The following is a 17,635-nucleotide window of genomic DNA, read 5'->3' on the forward strand; positions in this document are numbered from 1 at the left end:
AGTTAATAAAACACATGCATTAGGGAAAAAGTATTTTAATATTCTTTATTTAATCATACTTACCATAATTCAGCGCCTGCAAAAAACGTAAAATAATAAATCGTATACTACCTGTCCGCCGTAGTCCAATTAATAACGAGTGTCCCACGATGATCTCTCCTACAGAACAGTGACATCGGGTGATGTCACTGCTCTATAGGACCCTCAGTGACACACTGACAGGAGACAATGGCTCCTGCAGTGCATCACTGAGAGGTTACTATAGTTCAAAGTCTCACTTTATGGCAATTGCTGCGTGGGAAAATTTCTCACACAGCAATGCCAAAAGTGAGACTAGGGACTATTTTTTTACAGCGGCGGCGGAATACAGTGGGAAGGATACCTTCCTCCCGTCATTGTGTTCCTGGAGCCCCTAGAGAGCGGTCGCATCAGCTGATGCTGCCGTTCTCCACGGGAGATCATTGTGGGACACTCGTGGAATTCTGCGGACAGGGAGTATATTGGTTGTTTGTTATTTTAATCTTTTTTACAGATGACACTGGCTTCGGGGAACAAAGTGACAAGTAATGGTGAGTATGTACTCCATCTTATATGTAATGTATGTCTGTATGTATGTAATGTATGAATGTATTGTATGTAGTATGTATGTATGTAGTATGTATGTATGCTTTTTTTTTTTTACATTCAACACATTAGCCGGATGATGGGACTACTGCTGTCCCATTATTGGCTAATGTGTCAATCTCTGCCATTGTAGCAGGCATAACCCGATGGCAGTTGTAGTCCCATCGGACGATGCCTGCACACCCGCACAAACCCCCGGCAGGCCGCACAGACCCCAGAGAGGCCAGTACAGACCCCAGCAGGCCGCACAGACCCCAGAGAGGCCCGTACAGACCCCCGACAGGCCGCACAGACCCCAGAAAGGCCCGTACAGACCTCCGGCAGGCTGCACAGACCCCAGAGAGGCCCGTACAGACCCCCGGCAGGCTGCACAGACACCAGAGAGGCCCGTACAGAGCCCCGGCAGGCCGCACAGACTCCAGAAAGGCCAATACAAACCCCAGAGAGGCCCGCACAGACCCCACCCGCACACACAGATGCAGTCTCCGCCCATGCACTGCGCACACTCCATTATAGTGCATCATTGCACTATAGGAACTTCCGATTCCGGTATCCGATATCTTAAAAATATCGGAACTCAGTGTAGGAAATCCGACACAGCGAATATCGGCTGATACCCGATATTTGCAGTATCGGAATGCTCAACACTAGTTACAAGTGCTGCTGGCATCAGCTGTGTCAGTCAGCGATCTTGTTATGAAGTAGAAAAAAACTAGATAAGGTTAGGGTTAGTGCTATAGTTAGGGATAGTGTTGGGGCTAAAGTTAGGGTTACTGTTAGGCTAAAGTTAGGGTTAGGCTAAAGAATTAGGCTTTTCTCAGTTCTCTCCCCAATAATTTGGTCACATCAGTTTTCTATTTCCAGAAAAAAAAATAAAAACGAATAAAATGGCCCGTCAGTATTATAGTGCAGAGGAGGCTTATGCACTTTTATTTTCGGACAGTGAAGAAAGTGCAGTGTCAGATGTGGATTTCGAGGGCTTTAGTAGCAGCGACAGTGATAGCTCAGAAATGAGCAGCAATTCTGGTCCATCCTCGCACACAAGGACCAGTACAACAAGAAGGACAAATAGCGCTTCTGGAGAAATGTCTCCAACTCAAGGAACAATGTCCAGTACTAGCGCTGTCCCTAGTGCTTGTGAATTGGTGCACATCAATGTCCATGGGGCTTTGCCTCTTGATGTAGCATTTCCCAGATGAGAGGCTTCAGATTTGGCTACTCCAATCATCCCTAATATTAATGCCATTCCCGATATAAATGTGGAGGTGGAAAATTTTGGATCAGTTAATTTTTTTTAATTTGTTTCTGACAGATAGCTTGCTAGAGCATATTGTCTTACAAACAAATGTATATGCGTCCTAATTAATCAGCCAGAATCCATGATCCTATTATGCTAGGTCAAATTTATGGACACCAACTAATGTTCTAGAAATGAAAAAAAAAAATTTAGGACTTACATTCGCTACGGGGCTTGTTAAAAAATGAGCATTCGGTCCTATTGGTCCAACCACCCTGTTCAAGCCACCCCAATGTTTTCTGCCATTCTTCTTAGGACCAGTTATGCGATTTCAGCTTTACACCCCAACAGAAAACATTTCCATTGAGGAGTCCCTTGTAAAATTCAAAAGAAGTCTGCACCTCTAGAAATGTATTCGTTCTTAAAGGGCAAGGTTCAGAATAAAGCTCTATAAAATGTGCAAGAGTTCAACCGGATACACATCAGCTTTTCGCATTTATGAGGGAAAGATAGCCAACTAAACCCACCAGGATACCCTACTTATCTGGGGACATCTAGAAAAAAACGTTTGGGAGCTGAGAACTCCATTTTTACAAAAAGGCTACAATCTGTATGTTGACAAGTACTACACCAGCATACCCCTATTTAAACGTCTAGTTGAACATAACATGGGGGCTTGTGGGACCATTCACAAAAACCGTCAGGGGTTTCCACAATCACTGGTCAACGAAAAGTTCCGAAAGGGGCAGTCAGAGGCTTTACGCAAGGGAAAGATGCTTGCCCTTAAGTATAAGGATAACAAAGATATTTTTATCCTGAGCTCGATCCACACAGATGCCACAAGGACCACTGCAGACCAACAGGGATCCACTACTCCAAAACCTGTGTCTGTCATTGACTACAACAAATATATGGGGGGTGTCGACCTTGCAGACCAGGTTCTACAGCCATACCAGGTATCATGAAAATCATATATCTGGTATAAAAAGTTAGCCATTTATTTGTTTCAGGTGGCCACATATTCTTTTGTGTTATACAAAAAGGCCGGAAATGCAGATACTTTCCTTGATTATCAGGATAAGGAGATTGAAAATCTTGTTTTTGAAAATGTCCCCACCGATCCTTTAGAATCTGAAGAGGTCAGAAGACTCACTGAGCGACATTTTATTGCACTCATTCTAGCAACTGAAACAATAAAGAACCCCAGAGAAGATGTCGTGTATGTTCCAAGAGAGGAATGAGGCATGATACCCACTATTATTGTATAAACCAAAAAAGAAACAAAAATTGAAGATAAAATAGTATTAAATGTACCTATTCAGACCCTACGTCAATCTGCAATGAGTCCTGCCTGGCAGTGGAGGTTGGCACCCTAATTTACCGCGGTAGGCGCCCCCACTCCTCGACGGCTCAACCTACCATGCCCTAGAAGTAACCTATAATGAGGAAAAAGGCTGGTAATCCCTATATGAACCTGCAAATTAACAACTGCCTGTCAGTGGAGGTTGGCACCCTAATTTACTGCGGTAGGCGCCCCCACTCAACGACGGCTGACCCCTTTTTTTTGGGGTTATTTTTTGCATTTTGTTGTGTTTTTTTTTTTTTTTTCCTCTCACGGGTATTGGAGCAGTATGTGGGACAAAATCTTTTGTCTATCTCTTTATTTAGGGATTGTAAGGGACCCTAGGGTCAGCCGTCGTTGAGTGGGGGCGCCTACCGCAGTAAATTAGGGTGCCAACCTCCACTGACAGGCAGGACTCATTGCAGATTGACGTAGGGTCTGAATAGGTACATTTAATACTATTTTATCTTCAATTTTTGATAAAGAATGGTCTTTTTAGATATATTATTAAAAGTTATTTTTTTAGGGATCCTTGTTTCTTTTTTGGTTTATACTCTTTTCTGGGATTCTAAAGGATTGCTGTTTGGTTTTGTTTACCCACTATTATTGCCCACAATGCCCATCATTGCCAGCCTAATGCCTCCATGACTGATTTAAAATCTTCAACACAGAACCACATTTTTAAATTGTTTTGACATTCAAGCATTTGGTTTATTTAGTGACAGACACATTTGAGTAGAGCTGACTTAATTTCCGGGGGTAGGTGGGGGGATGTCTCTGGAGATACAAGCTGGGCACAATATATTGGGTACTACAATAATATTTTTGCAATTTTTGCTCTAAAATTTCCACTACGTGTTTCAGGAAATCATCCATGTAGTGAAAATGGTCACTATAGCCATAGATGAATTCCCAGAGGGGTGTCATTTCCAAAATGGGGTCACTTTAGGGGGATTCTGTTGTTCTGGCACTTTGCGGCTCTCCAAACTGCCATAACAGCAGACCCCCCCCTGAAGTGACCCCATTTTGGAAATAACACCACTCTGGGAATTGGAAATGACACCCCTCTGTGAATTCATCTATGGCTGTAGTGACCATTTACCTATCTACCCATTTTCCAATGTAAAATCTTGGGTTAAAGCAACATTTTAGTGGTTAAAATGTTATTAATTTTTCTTCACTGCCCAATGGTATAATTTTCTATGGATCAGCTGTGATGTCAGTATGGTCACTGCACCACTAGAAGAATTCATTCAGGAAAGTATTTTGTAAAATTCAGTCACTTTTGGGGGCTTATGCTGTTCTGGCACCTCAGGGGCTCTGACAATGTGACATGTCACCCACAAACAATTGCAGCTAAATCTGCTCTCCAATATGGCGCTCCTTCCCCTTCCAAGCTCTGCCATGTGCCCAAACAGTAGTATTCTCCCACATATGGGGTATCTGCTTGCTCAGGAGAAATTGCCAAACAAAATATATATAGTCCATTTTCTCCTGTTACCCTTGTGACAGTAAAAAAAATTAGGTCTAAATCAAAATTAACCCCTCTCTGACCTTAGACGTACTATCCCGTCGAGGTGCCCTGGGCCTATCTGACCCTCGACGGGATAGTATGTCATAGCAATCGGCCACGCTCACGGGGAAAGCGTGGCCGATCGCGGCCGGGTGTCAGCTGCCTATCGCAGCTGACATCCGGCACTATGTGCCGCCCCCGGCACATTAACCCCCGACACACCGCGATCAAACATAATCGCAATGTGCCGGCGGTACAGGGAAGCGTCGCGCAGGGAGGGGGCTCCCTGCGGGCTTCCCTGAGCCCCCCGCAGCAACGCGATGTGATCGCGTTGCTGTGAGGGTCTCCCTACCTCCCTCCCTGCTCCAGGCCCGGAGGGAGGTGGCTTCACAGAGCCTGCTTAGAGCAGGCACTGTGAAGCCTGCAGTGCTCTAAGTCAGATCGGTGATCTGACAGAGTGCTGTGCAAACTGTCAGATCACCAATGTGATGTCCCCCCCTGGGACAAAGTAAAAAAGTTAAAAAAAAATTCCAAATGTGTAAAAAAAAAAAATAAATAAATATATATATTCCTAAATAATGGAGAAAAAAAAATATTATTATTCCCATAAAATACATTTTTTTATCTAAATAAAAAAAAAACAATAAAAGTACACATATTTAGTATAGCCGCGTCCGTAACGGCCCGACCTATAAAACTGTCCCACTAATTAACCCCTTCAGTAAACACCGTAAGGAAAAAAAAAAAAAAAACGAGGCAAAAAACAAGGCTTTATTATCATACCGTTGAACAAAAAGTGGAATAACACGCGATCAAAAAGACAGATATAAATAACCATGGTACCGCTGAAAACGTCATCTTGTCCAACAAAAAACGAGCCACCATACAGCATGATCAGCAAAAAAATAAAAAAAGTTATAGTCCTCAGAATAAAGCGATGCCAAAATAATTATTTTTTTCTATAAAATAGTTTTTATCGTATAAAAGCGCCAAAACATAAAAAAATAATATAAATGAGGTATCGCTGTAATCGTACTGACCCGAAGAATAAAACTGCTTTATCAATTTTACCAAACGCAGAAAGGTATAAACGCCTCCCCCAAAAGAAATTCATGAATAGCTGGTTTTCAGTCATTCTGCCTCACAAAAATCGGAATAAAAAGTGATCAAAAAATTTCACGTGCCCGAAAATGTTACCAATAAAAACGTCAACTCGTCCCACAAAAAACAAAACCTCACATGACTCTGTGGACCAAAATATGGAAAAATTATAGCTCTGAAAATGTGGTAACGCAAAAAATATTTTTTGCAATAAAAAGCGCCTTTCAGTGTGTGACGGCTGCCAATCATAAAAATCCGCTAAAAAACCCGCTATAAAAGTAAATCAAACCCCCCTTCATCACCCCCTTAGTTAGGGAAAAATTAAAAAAATGTATTTATTTCCATTTTCCCATTAGGGTTAGGGCTAGGGCTAGGGTTAGGGCTAGGGCTAGGGCTAGGGTTAAGGCTACAGTTAGGGTTGGGGCTAAAGTTAGGGTTAGGGTTTGGATTACATTTACGGTTGGGAGTAGGGTTGGGATTAGGGTTAGGGGTGTGTCTGGGTTAGAGGTGTGGTTAGGGTTACCGTTGGGATTATGGTTAGGGGTGTGTTTGCATTAGGGTTTCAGTTATAATTGGGGGGTTTCCACTGTTTAGGCACATCAGGGGCTCTCCAAACGCGACATGGCATCCGATCTCAATTCCAGTCAATTCTGCGTTGAAAAAGTAAAACAGTGCTCCTTCACTTCCGAGCTCTCCCGTGTGCCCAAACAGGGGTTTACCCCAACATATGGGGTATCAGCGTACTCAGGACACATTGGACAACAAATTTTGGGGTCCAATTTCTCCTGTTACCCCTGGGAAAATACAAAACTGGGGGCTAAAAAATAATTTTTGTGGGAAAATGTATTTTTTTATTTTTACGGCTCTGCGTTATAAACTGTAGTGAAATACTTGGGGGTTCAAAGCTCTCACAACACATCTAGATGAGTTCCTTAGGGGGTCCACTTTCCAAAATGGTGTCACTTGTGGCGGGTTTCTACTGTTTAGGTACATTAGGGGCTCTGCAAACGCACTGTGACGCCTGCAGACCATTCCATGTAAGTCTGCATTCCAAATGGCGCTCCTTCCCTTCCGAGCCCTCCCCATGCGCCCAAACGGTGCTTCCCCCCCACATATGGGGTATCAGCATACTCAGGAAAATTGGACAACAACTTTTGGGGTCCAATTTCTCCTGTTACCCTCGGGAAAATACAAAACTGGGGGCTAAAAAATAATTTTTGTGGGAAAAAAAATTTTGTTTTATTTTTATGGCTCTGCATTATAAACTTCTGTGAAGCACTTGGTGCGTCAAAGCGCTCACCACACTTCTAGATAAGTTCCTTAGGGGGTCTACTTTCCAAAATGGTGTCACTTGTGGGGGGTTTCAATGTTTAGACACATCAGTGGCTCTCCAAACGCAACATGGCGTCCCATCTCAATTCCTGTCAATTTTGCATTGAAAAGTCAAATTGCCCTCCTTCGCTTCCGAGCTCTGTCATGCGCCCAAAAAGTGGTTTACCCCCACATATGGGGTATCGGCGTACTCGGGACAAATTGTACAACAACTTTTGGGGTTTATTTTCTCCTGTTACCCTTGGTAAAATAAAACAAATTGGAGCTGAAGTAAATTTTTTGTGAAAAAAAGTTAAATGTTCATTTTTATTTAAACATTCCAAAAATTCCTGTGAAGCACCAGAAGGGTTAATAAACTTCTTGAATATGGTTTTGAGCACCTTGAGGGGTGCAGTTTTTAGAATGGTGTCACACTTGGGTATTTTCTATCATATAGACCCCTCAAAATGACTTCAAATGAGATGTGGTCCCTAAAAAAAAAAAATAGTGTTGTAAAAATGAGAAATTGCTGGTCAACTTTTAACCCTTATAACTCCCTAACAAAAAAAAATTTTGGTTCCAAAATTGTTCTTATGTAAAGTAGACAGGTGGGAAATGTTACTTATTAAGTATTTTGTGTGACATATCTCTGTGATTTAATTGCATAAAAATTCAAAGTTGGAAAATTGCGAAATTTTCACAATTTTCGCCAAATTTCCATTTTTTTCACAAATAAACGCAGGTATTATCAGAGAAATTTTACCACTATCATGAAGTACAATATGTCACGAGAAAACAATGTCAGAATCACCAGAATCCGTTGAAGCGTTCCAGAGTTATAACCTCATAAAGGGACAGTGGTCAGAATTGTAAAAATTGGCCCGGTCATTGACGTGCAAACCACCCCTGGGGGTAAAGGGGTTAAAGAAAAGTAAATGTTTATTTTTTCCTTCCACATTCCATTCATTCCTGTGAAGCACCTTTAGGGTTAATAAGCTTCTTGAAAGGGGTTTTGAGCACCATGAGGGGTGCAGTTTTTAGAATGGTGTCACTTTTGGGTATTTTCTATCATATTGACTCCCCCAAACTCACTTCAAATGTGAAGTGGTCCCTAAATAAAATGGTTTTGTAAATTTTGTTGTAAAAATAAGAAATCGCTGGTCAACTTTTAACCCTTACAACATCCTAACAAAAAATTTTTTTTTCCAAAATTGTGCTGATGTAAAGTAGACATATGGAAAATGTTATATATTAGCTATTTTGACTGATTTTAGAGCATAAAAATCAAACTTTTGAAAATTGTGAAATTTAACATTTAACAAATAAAGGCAAGTTATATCAGAGACACTTTACCACCATCATAAAGAAAAATATGTCAAAAGAAAAACAAACAATCTCAGAATCACCAGGATTTGTTGAAGCGTTTTAGAGTTATGACCTCAAAGTGACACTGGTCAGAATTGAAATATTTGGCCCGGTCATTAAGGCAAAAACAGGCTCTGGAGTGAAAGCGTTAATATTTTGCTGCACAACCTTTTGAGGCAAACAAACGATTCCTGTAACTGTCAATGAGACTTCTGCACCTCTCGACAGGTATTTTGGCCCACTCCTCAAGAGCAAACTACTCCAGTTGTCTCGTGTTTGGAGGTTGCCTTTTCCAGACGGCATGTTTCAGGTCTTTCCAAAGATGCTCAATAGGATTTAGGTCAGGGCTCATAGAAGGCCACTTCAGAATAGTCCAATGTTTTCCTCTTAGCCATTCTTCGGTGATTTTAGCTGTGTGCTTTGGGTCATTATCCTGTTGCAAGACCCATGACCTGTGACTGAGACCAAGCTTTCTGACACTATTCACCACATTTCTCTCTAGAATCCCTTGATAGTCTTGAGATTTCATTGTACACTGCACAGATTCTAGACACCCTGTACTAGATGCAGCAAAGCAGCCCCAGAACAAAACAGAGCCTCCTCCATGTTTCACAGTAGTGACAGTGTTCTTTTCTTGATATGCTACGTTTTTCCCTCTGTGAACATAGAGCTGATGTGCCTTGCCAAAATGTTCCATTTTGGCCTCTTCTGTCCATAGGGCATTCTCCCAGAAGCTTTGTGACTTGTCAACATGTAGCTTGTTTTTTTTTTGTTTTTTTTCTAATTTTTGGAGGATCTCTGAATCCTCTTTTTGTGCTTTTGCTGTTTAGAGATAGAAACATGTAGCTTGGCAGATTCCAGTCTGGCTTTTTTTTATGATTTTTTTTTTTTAAACAATGTCTCCCATGAAGTCCACTTTGGCTCATACAACGACGCTTGGTGCAATCTGACAATGATGTTCCTTGAGCTTGAAGTTCACCTTTAATCTGTTTAGAAGTTTTTCTGGGCTCTTTTGTTAACATTTGTTATCTGTCTCTTTGATTTGTCATTTATCGGTCTCTTTGATTTGTCACCAATTTACTCCTGTGGCCAAGTCCAGGGAGATTGGCTACAGTCCCATGGATCTTACATTTCTGAATAATATGTGGAACTGTAGTCACAGGAACAACAAGTTGCTTGGAGATGGTCGTATAACTTTTACCTGTAACATGTTTGTCTATAATCTTCTTTCTAAGCTCCTGAGACAACTCTTTCCTTCGCTTCCTCTGGTCCATGTTGAGTGTGATACACAACATGTCACCAAACGGAACAGTGAGTACCTGTAGCCCTATATATAGGCCACTCACTGATTCCAAGATTGTAGACACCTGTTATGCTAATTACTGGACACACTGCGATTTAACATGTACCTTTTGTCACATTATTGTAAGGTATACCATCATTTCTCTCCAGGCCTATTTCATGAGTTTTATTTTTTGAAAAATTCTGTGGAAGCATGGTTGAAAAGCAATGTCTGACTTTCATTTGTTAATTTTCCTAGATCTTTTATTTCTTATTACTTTTGTCAGATTCAAGTTATTTCTGTCACCATTGTGGGTTTTTCTGTCATTAAACAAGGGGTACCAACAATTTTTACCACATATGTATAGATTATAACCCTCTATGAATTAATTTATAAGATGGAATCAATTTATGGGGATTTCAACTCTTCTGGTTTTCTGTCATTTAGTCATATTAGGGCTTCTACATATGGTGTGTCCAATCTCATCTGGGATCTGTTCCTGCTGTCCAGCTGGAGTAAAGGTACCGTCACACTAAGCGACGCTGCAGCGATACCGACAACGATCCGGATCGCTGCAGCGTTGCTGTTTGGTCGCTGGAGAGCTGTCACACAGACAGCTCTCCAGCGACCAACGATGCCGGTAACCAGGGTAAACATCGGGTTACTAAGCGCAGGGCCGCGCTTAGTAACCCGATGTTTACCCTGGTTACCATCGTTAAAGTAAAAAAAAACAATCACTACATACTTACCTACCGCTGTCTGTCCCCGACGCTGTGCTTCTCTGATCTGGCTGTGAGCGCCGGGCAGCCGGAAAGCAGAGCGGTGACGTCACCGCTCTGCTTTCCGGCCGCTGTGCTCACAGCCAGTGCAGGAGGAGTGCAGAGAAGCACAGCGCCGGGGACAGACAGCGGTAGGTAAGTATGTAGTGGTTGTTTTTTTTACTTTAACGATGGTAACCAGGGTAAACATCAGGTTACTAAGCGCGGCCCTGCGCTTAGTAACCCGATGTTTACCCTGGTTACCAGCGAAGACATCGCTGAATCGGCGTCACACACGCCGATTCAGCGATGTCAGCGGGAGATCCAGCGACGAAACAAAGTTCTGGACTTTCTTCCCCGACCAGCGATATCACAGCAGGGGCCTGATCGCTGCTGCCTGTCACACTGGACGATATCGCTAGCCAGGACGCTGCAACGTCACTGATCGCTAGCGATATCGTCTAGTGTGACGGTACCTTAATCTGCTCACTACTTCAGCCAATTGGAAAGTACCACACCCTACTAAAGCTAAAAGCACATGGAAGGAATCTTCCAGAAACAGCGTTCTTCTCCTCTGGTTCAGTCCTCTGTGCTCAGCTTGCGGCTTGTGTATTTGTTTCCTGTTGTGACCATGGTCTGTTTACTGACCTCACTGTGTGCAGAATTATTAGGCAAATTGTATTTTGATCACATGATACTTTTTCTACATGTCCTACTCCAAGCTGATCAGGCTTGAGAGCCAACTACCAATTAAGTAAATCAGGTGATGTGCATCTCTGTAATGAGGAGGAGTGTTGTCTAATGACATCAAAACCCTATATAAGGTGTTCTTAATTATTAGGCAACTTTATTTCCTTTAGCAAAATGGGTCAGAAGAGAGATTTGACGGGCTCTGAAAAGTCCAAAATTGTGAGATGTCTTGCAGAGGGATGCAGCAGTCTTGAATTTGCCAAACTTTTGAAGCGTGATCACCGAACAATCAAGCGTTTCATGGCAAATAGCCAACAGGGTCGCAAGAAGCTCGTTGGCCAAAAAGGTGCAAAATAACTGCCCATGAATTGAGGAAATTCAAGCGTGAAGCTGCGAAGATGCCATTTGCCACCAGTTTTGCCATATTTCAGAGCTGCAACGTTACTGGAGTAACAAAAGGCAAAAGGTGTGCGATACTCAGGGACGTGGCCAAGGTAAGGAAGGCTGAAAAACAATCACCTCTGAACAAGAAACATAATCTAAAACGTCAAGACTGGGCCAAGAAATATCTTAAGACTGACTTCAAAGGTTTTATGGACTGATGAAATGAGAGTGACTCTTGATAGGGCCAGATGGATGGGCCAGAGGCTGGATCAGTAAAGGGCAGAGAGCTCCACTCCAACTCAGACGTTGGGCAGAGACAACGCACAGAGGAACGTATTTTCTGTACGTAGGAAAAAATCACTCAGCAACGGATCCTGCTTTGTCCATCGTTGGCTATAATGGAAGCCTATGGACGCAGGATCAGTCGCTGACTGTGAAAAGCAGGAATCCAGCGACGGATGCCGTCTTTTGAAACTGAGCATGCACGCCTATGCAGCGTCAATAGTAAAAGATATAATGTTAAAAATAATTTAAAAAAAAATCTTGATATTCTTACCTTCCAGCGGCCCCGGCAGCCTTCCCGCGCCCCTCCATTGCTCGTGATGCTGCCAGCATCCCGCGCAGCCCCTGCAGGCTTCCCGATGCTCGCTTTCCCAGTAATGTATTGTGAAATGACCCGATGACGTAGCGGTCTCGCAAGACGCTACGTCATCACAGGTCATTGTCTCGCAATGCATCACTGAGAACGGAGCATCGCTTCGGGGGGGCCGTGGGAAGGTAAGAATATCACGATTTTTAATTTTTTAAATTATTTTTATCATGGGTTGTGTTGTGTATGTGTATTCGCAGCGAAAAACCGCGGCGAAGATGCATACACAACGTGCACATAGCCTTCGAGGATTCACTGGAACCGTCAAAAAACGGCTCCAGTGCATCAGTTTTCTACAATCAGCACATGATCCATCTGTTCAACATTTTGATGGATTGTGACTGATTGTAAAAAACGGAGTGAAAGAGGCCTAACCTCCAGACACTGTCAGGTCGGTGCCGTTATACTGATTACACTGATACCTGGTGATGAAATCCGTCTTGTGGTTGTTGTTTAATCTGTATTTGTAGTTTTCAGTTAATGAGATTCCCGTGCCCTGGGGAGGGGCTGAGGGCGGGGCTTTGGGTGGCCTGTGGGCGGGGCTTTATGTGGTGCTCTGATTACATATTCATCTGTATTGGCTTATGACAGGTAGCTGATCGCTAACTTACTTGCCCCCATTTTTATATAATACATATAATAGCATTGATATTATTGTTGATAATGCATATAATATTGTGGCTATTGGGAGGCTTAGAAAAAAAAATACATCCAGCAAAATGACACCAATGGCGCCTGTCTAGTAACATCTATAAGTAAGAGATCGATGCTACTGGACAGGCGCTGCTGGTGTCATTTTGCTGGATGTAATTTTTTTTTCTAAGCCTCCCAATTGCCACAATATTATAGGCATTATCAACAATAATCATCAATGCTATTATATGTATTATGTAAAAATGGGGGCAGGTCAGTGAGCGATCAGCTACCTGTCATAGGCCAATACAGATGCATATGTACTCAGAGCACCACATAAAGCCCCGCCCCAGAGCACCACAAAAAGCCCCACATCAGAGCACCAAATAAAGCCCCGCCCACAGCCCCGCCCCAGAGCACGAGAATCTCATTAACTGAAAACTACAAATACAGATTAAACAACAGTAAACCAGAGTTGCATTCATTTATGATGGACCATTGGAGCTACTATGAATCCTGACCAGAAGATTAGAGAAAATAATATTGTTCCCCATTTCAAGAGAGATTGTGCAGTAATCTGAATTTCTTAGCATCAAAAACAATGTAATTTATGAGGTGGGGTGAATCCATGAAACCAGGGCTCGAGCCAACACATCTCCTGCAGGCGTGAATAAATGTATATTACAGCGATCAGCCACACACAGCTCAGAGATATATCATGGCACAGGTGTGATGTGTTTTATGTAGATCAGAGGTGTCAAACTGCATTCCTCAAGGGCCGCAAACAGGTCATGTTTTCAGGATTTCCTTGTACTGCACAGGTGATAATTTAATCACCTACACACATAATGATTACAGCACCTTGTGCAATGCTAAGGAAATCCTGAAAACATGACCTGTTTGCGGCCCTTGAGGAATGCAGTTTGACACCTCTGATGTAGATTATCACAATCCTCCATGAAGTTAGTCGGTTTTAATACAAATTGAAAAGTCAGGATAAAAGGAAACTCTTATTGTACAGAAATTCACACTTGGCCTCACTGCACATTTAATGTGGTCGATCATATAAGAGGGAAGATTGGCCAGAAAGACTGGACCTGGTCTTGTAGGGACCATATCATCACATTCAGCAGCTCAGAAGGGAGAGACGGTAGATTCATCTGATAAGATCTCAGGGTTCTAGGAAGCCAACACATCATTACCCTCCGCTTTCTCTTACAGGCCCATAATATTTTTCTTCAAGTGATTTTCTATCTTGTCAGCACACTCTACGTACGCGGTCATTTGGCTTTGTAGTTCACAGATCTGGGCAGGTAACAGCGTCTCCTAAACCCAGGGGGTAGGTGGATCTACCAGGTTGTAAGTTCTATAGAAAAGGGCTTTCAATGACCAAAGTTATGTGAACACTTTTGGGTGGAGGAGAATGTTGTGGTCTAAAGGTAAAATGGTGATCGCACGATTGAGATACGACCAGACTATACCACCGATAAAGCAGCCACAGCCGGTGACTGAGAAGAATCTGTGACTTCTCTGCATTTAGTGGTTACTACTCACCTGGGTAGTCATATGTAGGAATCTCCTCTTTACACCGCTCATCATCTCTCACATGGGTCTCTGTAGTATTAATATGGGTCAGATCTTCACCCTGAAAAAAATATTGTAAAAGTCACAGACAGAAGGAGAAGTCACATCTATGATCAGCTGTAATCCTGCCATATCCACCGTTCTTATTACACAAGTATAAAACATATAATACTGGTGGATAAAACAAAACTGAGCACAAGACCTCTTTGTATACCAGACCAATGCCCTAACCCCATAACTTCCCTCTCCAAAATCATTGAAGGGGAGCTTGCTCATCTTCTCTCCAAATCACACCTCACCACTTGTGCCATTGACCCCATCCCATCCCACCTCCTCCCCAACCTCACTACTACTCTAATCCCATCCCTGAGTATATTGAAGCCTTCAGTAAAAAGGTAAAGAGACTGCAACCTTGTGTCCTCGTTATTGCCTGCACCTCACACCATCACCATCCACATTACTGGGAAGCCCTGGGGACATACTTCACCTGTGGGAAGGTATACCATCCAGCTGCCATTCCATCACCCCAGCGGACCCCACAGCAGCGTCGGTCACCCTGACCAAACACCACAGGTGGCGTCACGAACCCCTGACAGACTGTACTACCACCTTCATTGGACGCCCCTTAGCAGGGTCGCGGACCGGGTCTAGCCACCGTGACAGCCTCAGAACCGAACCAGAGAGGCCCGGTACCGAAACGCGTGGCCCTGTGTCTGCGGGCGCTCCACTTACAACCTGCAATGACCGCACAGCCACCTCAACACCATCGGAGCTACCGCAACCCCCGTCCTACTGTCTCCTTCCCCATAATCCTGTAGAATGTAAGCCCGCAAGGGCAGGGTCCTCTCCCCTCTGTACCAGTCTGTGATTGGTAGTTTGTTTACTGTAAGTGATATTTGTATTTTGAAACATACATTTTTATTTATTTACAAATTGTGTCGAGCATTGCATCTTATTGACATTAAATTCTTAATAATTAACACAACGTTATGGGGAATAGAGAAGGGAAGAGGATAGGGGAAATGGTGACATTACAATAACTATCCAATCACATTCTCTATATGCAAATCTGCAAAGTTATTTAAGAACGGTATTTAAACGGAAAGATAACCAATTGTTCCATTTTTTCTGAAATTGAGCTATATTATTATTAGATGTAGCGATTATTTTTTCTGATAGGCAATTTTCGTTGATCAGTGATACGACCTCTGGCAGTGAGGGGCACTTGGAGTTTTTCCAGTAACTAGCAATTTTGATTCTTGTTGCTACAATAATATGTACAATCACTGTACGGAACTCATAGGGAAACGAGTCCAAATCAATAGCGAGTAACGCCTGCTGTGCATTAAGATTCACCGGTATACCACAAATCTGGAACATCAGATGATCTACGGCTGCCCACAGACGTCTAATTCTGTCACAACTCCACCATATATGTAGCATGTCTGCACAGGGGTCTCCACACCTCCAGCACGTGTCTGGGGAGCTGCGGAACATCCTAGACAATCTACTGGGAGTGAAATACCACCGATATAACAATTTCCTGGCGTTTTCTATGTGGTTAGTACATTTAGATTGGCTTCCAATAATTAAGAAGGCTGCCCTCCACTGATCTGGTGTGAATGTGCAGTTTAGGTCTTTTTCCCAGTTTTGCAGGTATGTAGTTAGAGTGGGCAGGGTATTCTCCAACATACAGTCGTAGCTTGTGGACAGCGCCCTAATCTGTGATGTCGGGTTCATCAGCATAGAGTAAAGTTTAGATGGCGGTGCAGGCATCTGTTTTTTCCTTTCAGTTAGGAAATGCCGGATCTGCAAATATTTGTAAAAATCCCTTTGAGGAACATTGTATTTACCTCTCAATGATGTAAAAGTAATTAATTCCTCCCCCTCATACAAGTTCCCAATTGAGGTGGTTTTGGGTAAATTCCAATTTTTAAGTTTGAGGTCCGGGATACAATGCTCCAGTGCCTCTATAGGAGCTCTGAGGAATGCGGTTTGTATAAGGCCTAATTTATTAGTCAACACACTCCATAGCTCCAGAGCCGCGTCTATTGTTGGGGACATTTTTAGGTTTCTATTAGGCTAGGGTCACATTGCATTAGTGCAATCCGTTTAGCGCTAGCGCTAGCGGATTGCGCTAACGCAATGTTTTCTATGGGGCTGCGGTCGGGGTCGCGGTAACGTCCTCGCTCTCGCAGATCCCCGATCTGCGAGAGCGGGGAACGGACCGCGGGCGCGCCTTGGACGCTGCAAGCAGCGTCCGCGGCGCGCCAGGAATCCCCGGCGCGTCGCTAGCGCGTGCCGAACATGGCACGCGCTAGTGAAGCGCGTTCCCATTAGCGTGAATGGGCGCGTTAACGGCCGCGTTGCACGGCGTTAATTTCGCCGTGCAACGCTGTCCGTTTAACGCAGTCCCATAACGCAATGGGAACCCAGCCTTAGGGTATGTGTCCACGTTCAGGATTGCATCAGGATTTGGTCAGGATTTTTCATCAGTATTTGTAAGCCAAAACCAGGAGTGGGTGATAAATACAGAAGTGGTGCACATGTTTCTATTATACTTTTCCTCTAATTGTTCCACTCCTGGTTTTGGCTTACAAATACTGATGAAAAATCCTGACCAAATCCTGATGCAATCCTGAACGTGGACACATACCCTTAGGGACTTTAGTTTGATGTGCATGGTAAAAAGCTGAGACATTGGAGGTTCTCATCAAATGTTTTTCAATTGCTATCCAGTGCCGATCATCATCATTATTCCACATGAATCGTAACTGTTCGAATAATGCGGCCCTGTAGTACCGGACCACTGAGGGGCCCCCTAGACCACCCTTACTCATAGGGATGTAAAGCGTGTCCGCTTGGACTCTGGGTTTTCTCTCTTGCCAAATGTATTTTAAAATCATTGCTTGAATCTCTTTTAATATTTTCATTGGGACTATGACGGGGAGATTGCGGAACAAATACAGTATTTGTGGGAGAATGAACATTTTCACCGAAGCAATCCTGCCCAGCCATGATAGTTCGTGTTTCTTCATACGTAACATGTCAGTTTGGATTTTCTTCCTTAGAGACTCATAATTAAATGATAGCATTTTATCTGCCGAGAGTGTCAGCCGAATACCTAAATACTCAATACGGTCATTTTCCCACTTAAAAGGG

At 43.1% G+C, this 17,635-nt stretch overlaps 1 protein-coding gene across 4 annotated transcripts in view; it reads right to left on the bottom strand.

The window, feature by feature from the left end:
• LOC138663472 (oocyte zinc finger protein XlCOF6-like) overlaps positions 1-17,635 on the bottom strand; it is an 82,592-nt gene that overhangs the window by 14,208 nt on the left and 50,749 nt on the right. For all 4 annotated transcript variants that reach the window (XM_069749692.1, XM_069749695.1, XM_069749693.1 and 1 more), the window contains one exon: positions 14,444-14,534. In XM_069749692.1, coding sequence (XP_069605793.1) covers positions 14,444-14,534 — 91 coding nt within the window. The remainder of the gene's footprint in view (positions 1-14,443; positions 14,535-17,635) is intronic.

Source organism: Ranitomeya imitator, chromosome 2, assembly GCF_032444005.1.
Source record: "Ranitomeya imitator isolate aRanImi1 chromosome 2, aRanImi1.pri, whole genome shotgun sequence".
NCBI lineage: Eukaryota > Metazoa > Chordata > Amphibia > Anura > Dendrobatidae > Ranitomeya > Ranitomeya imitator.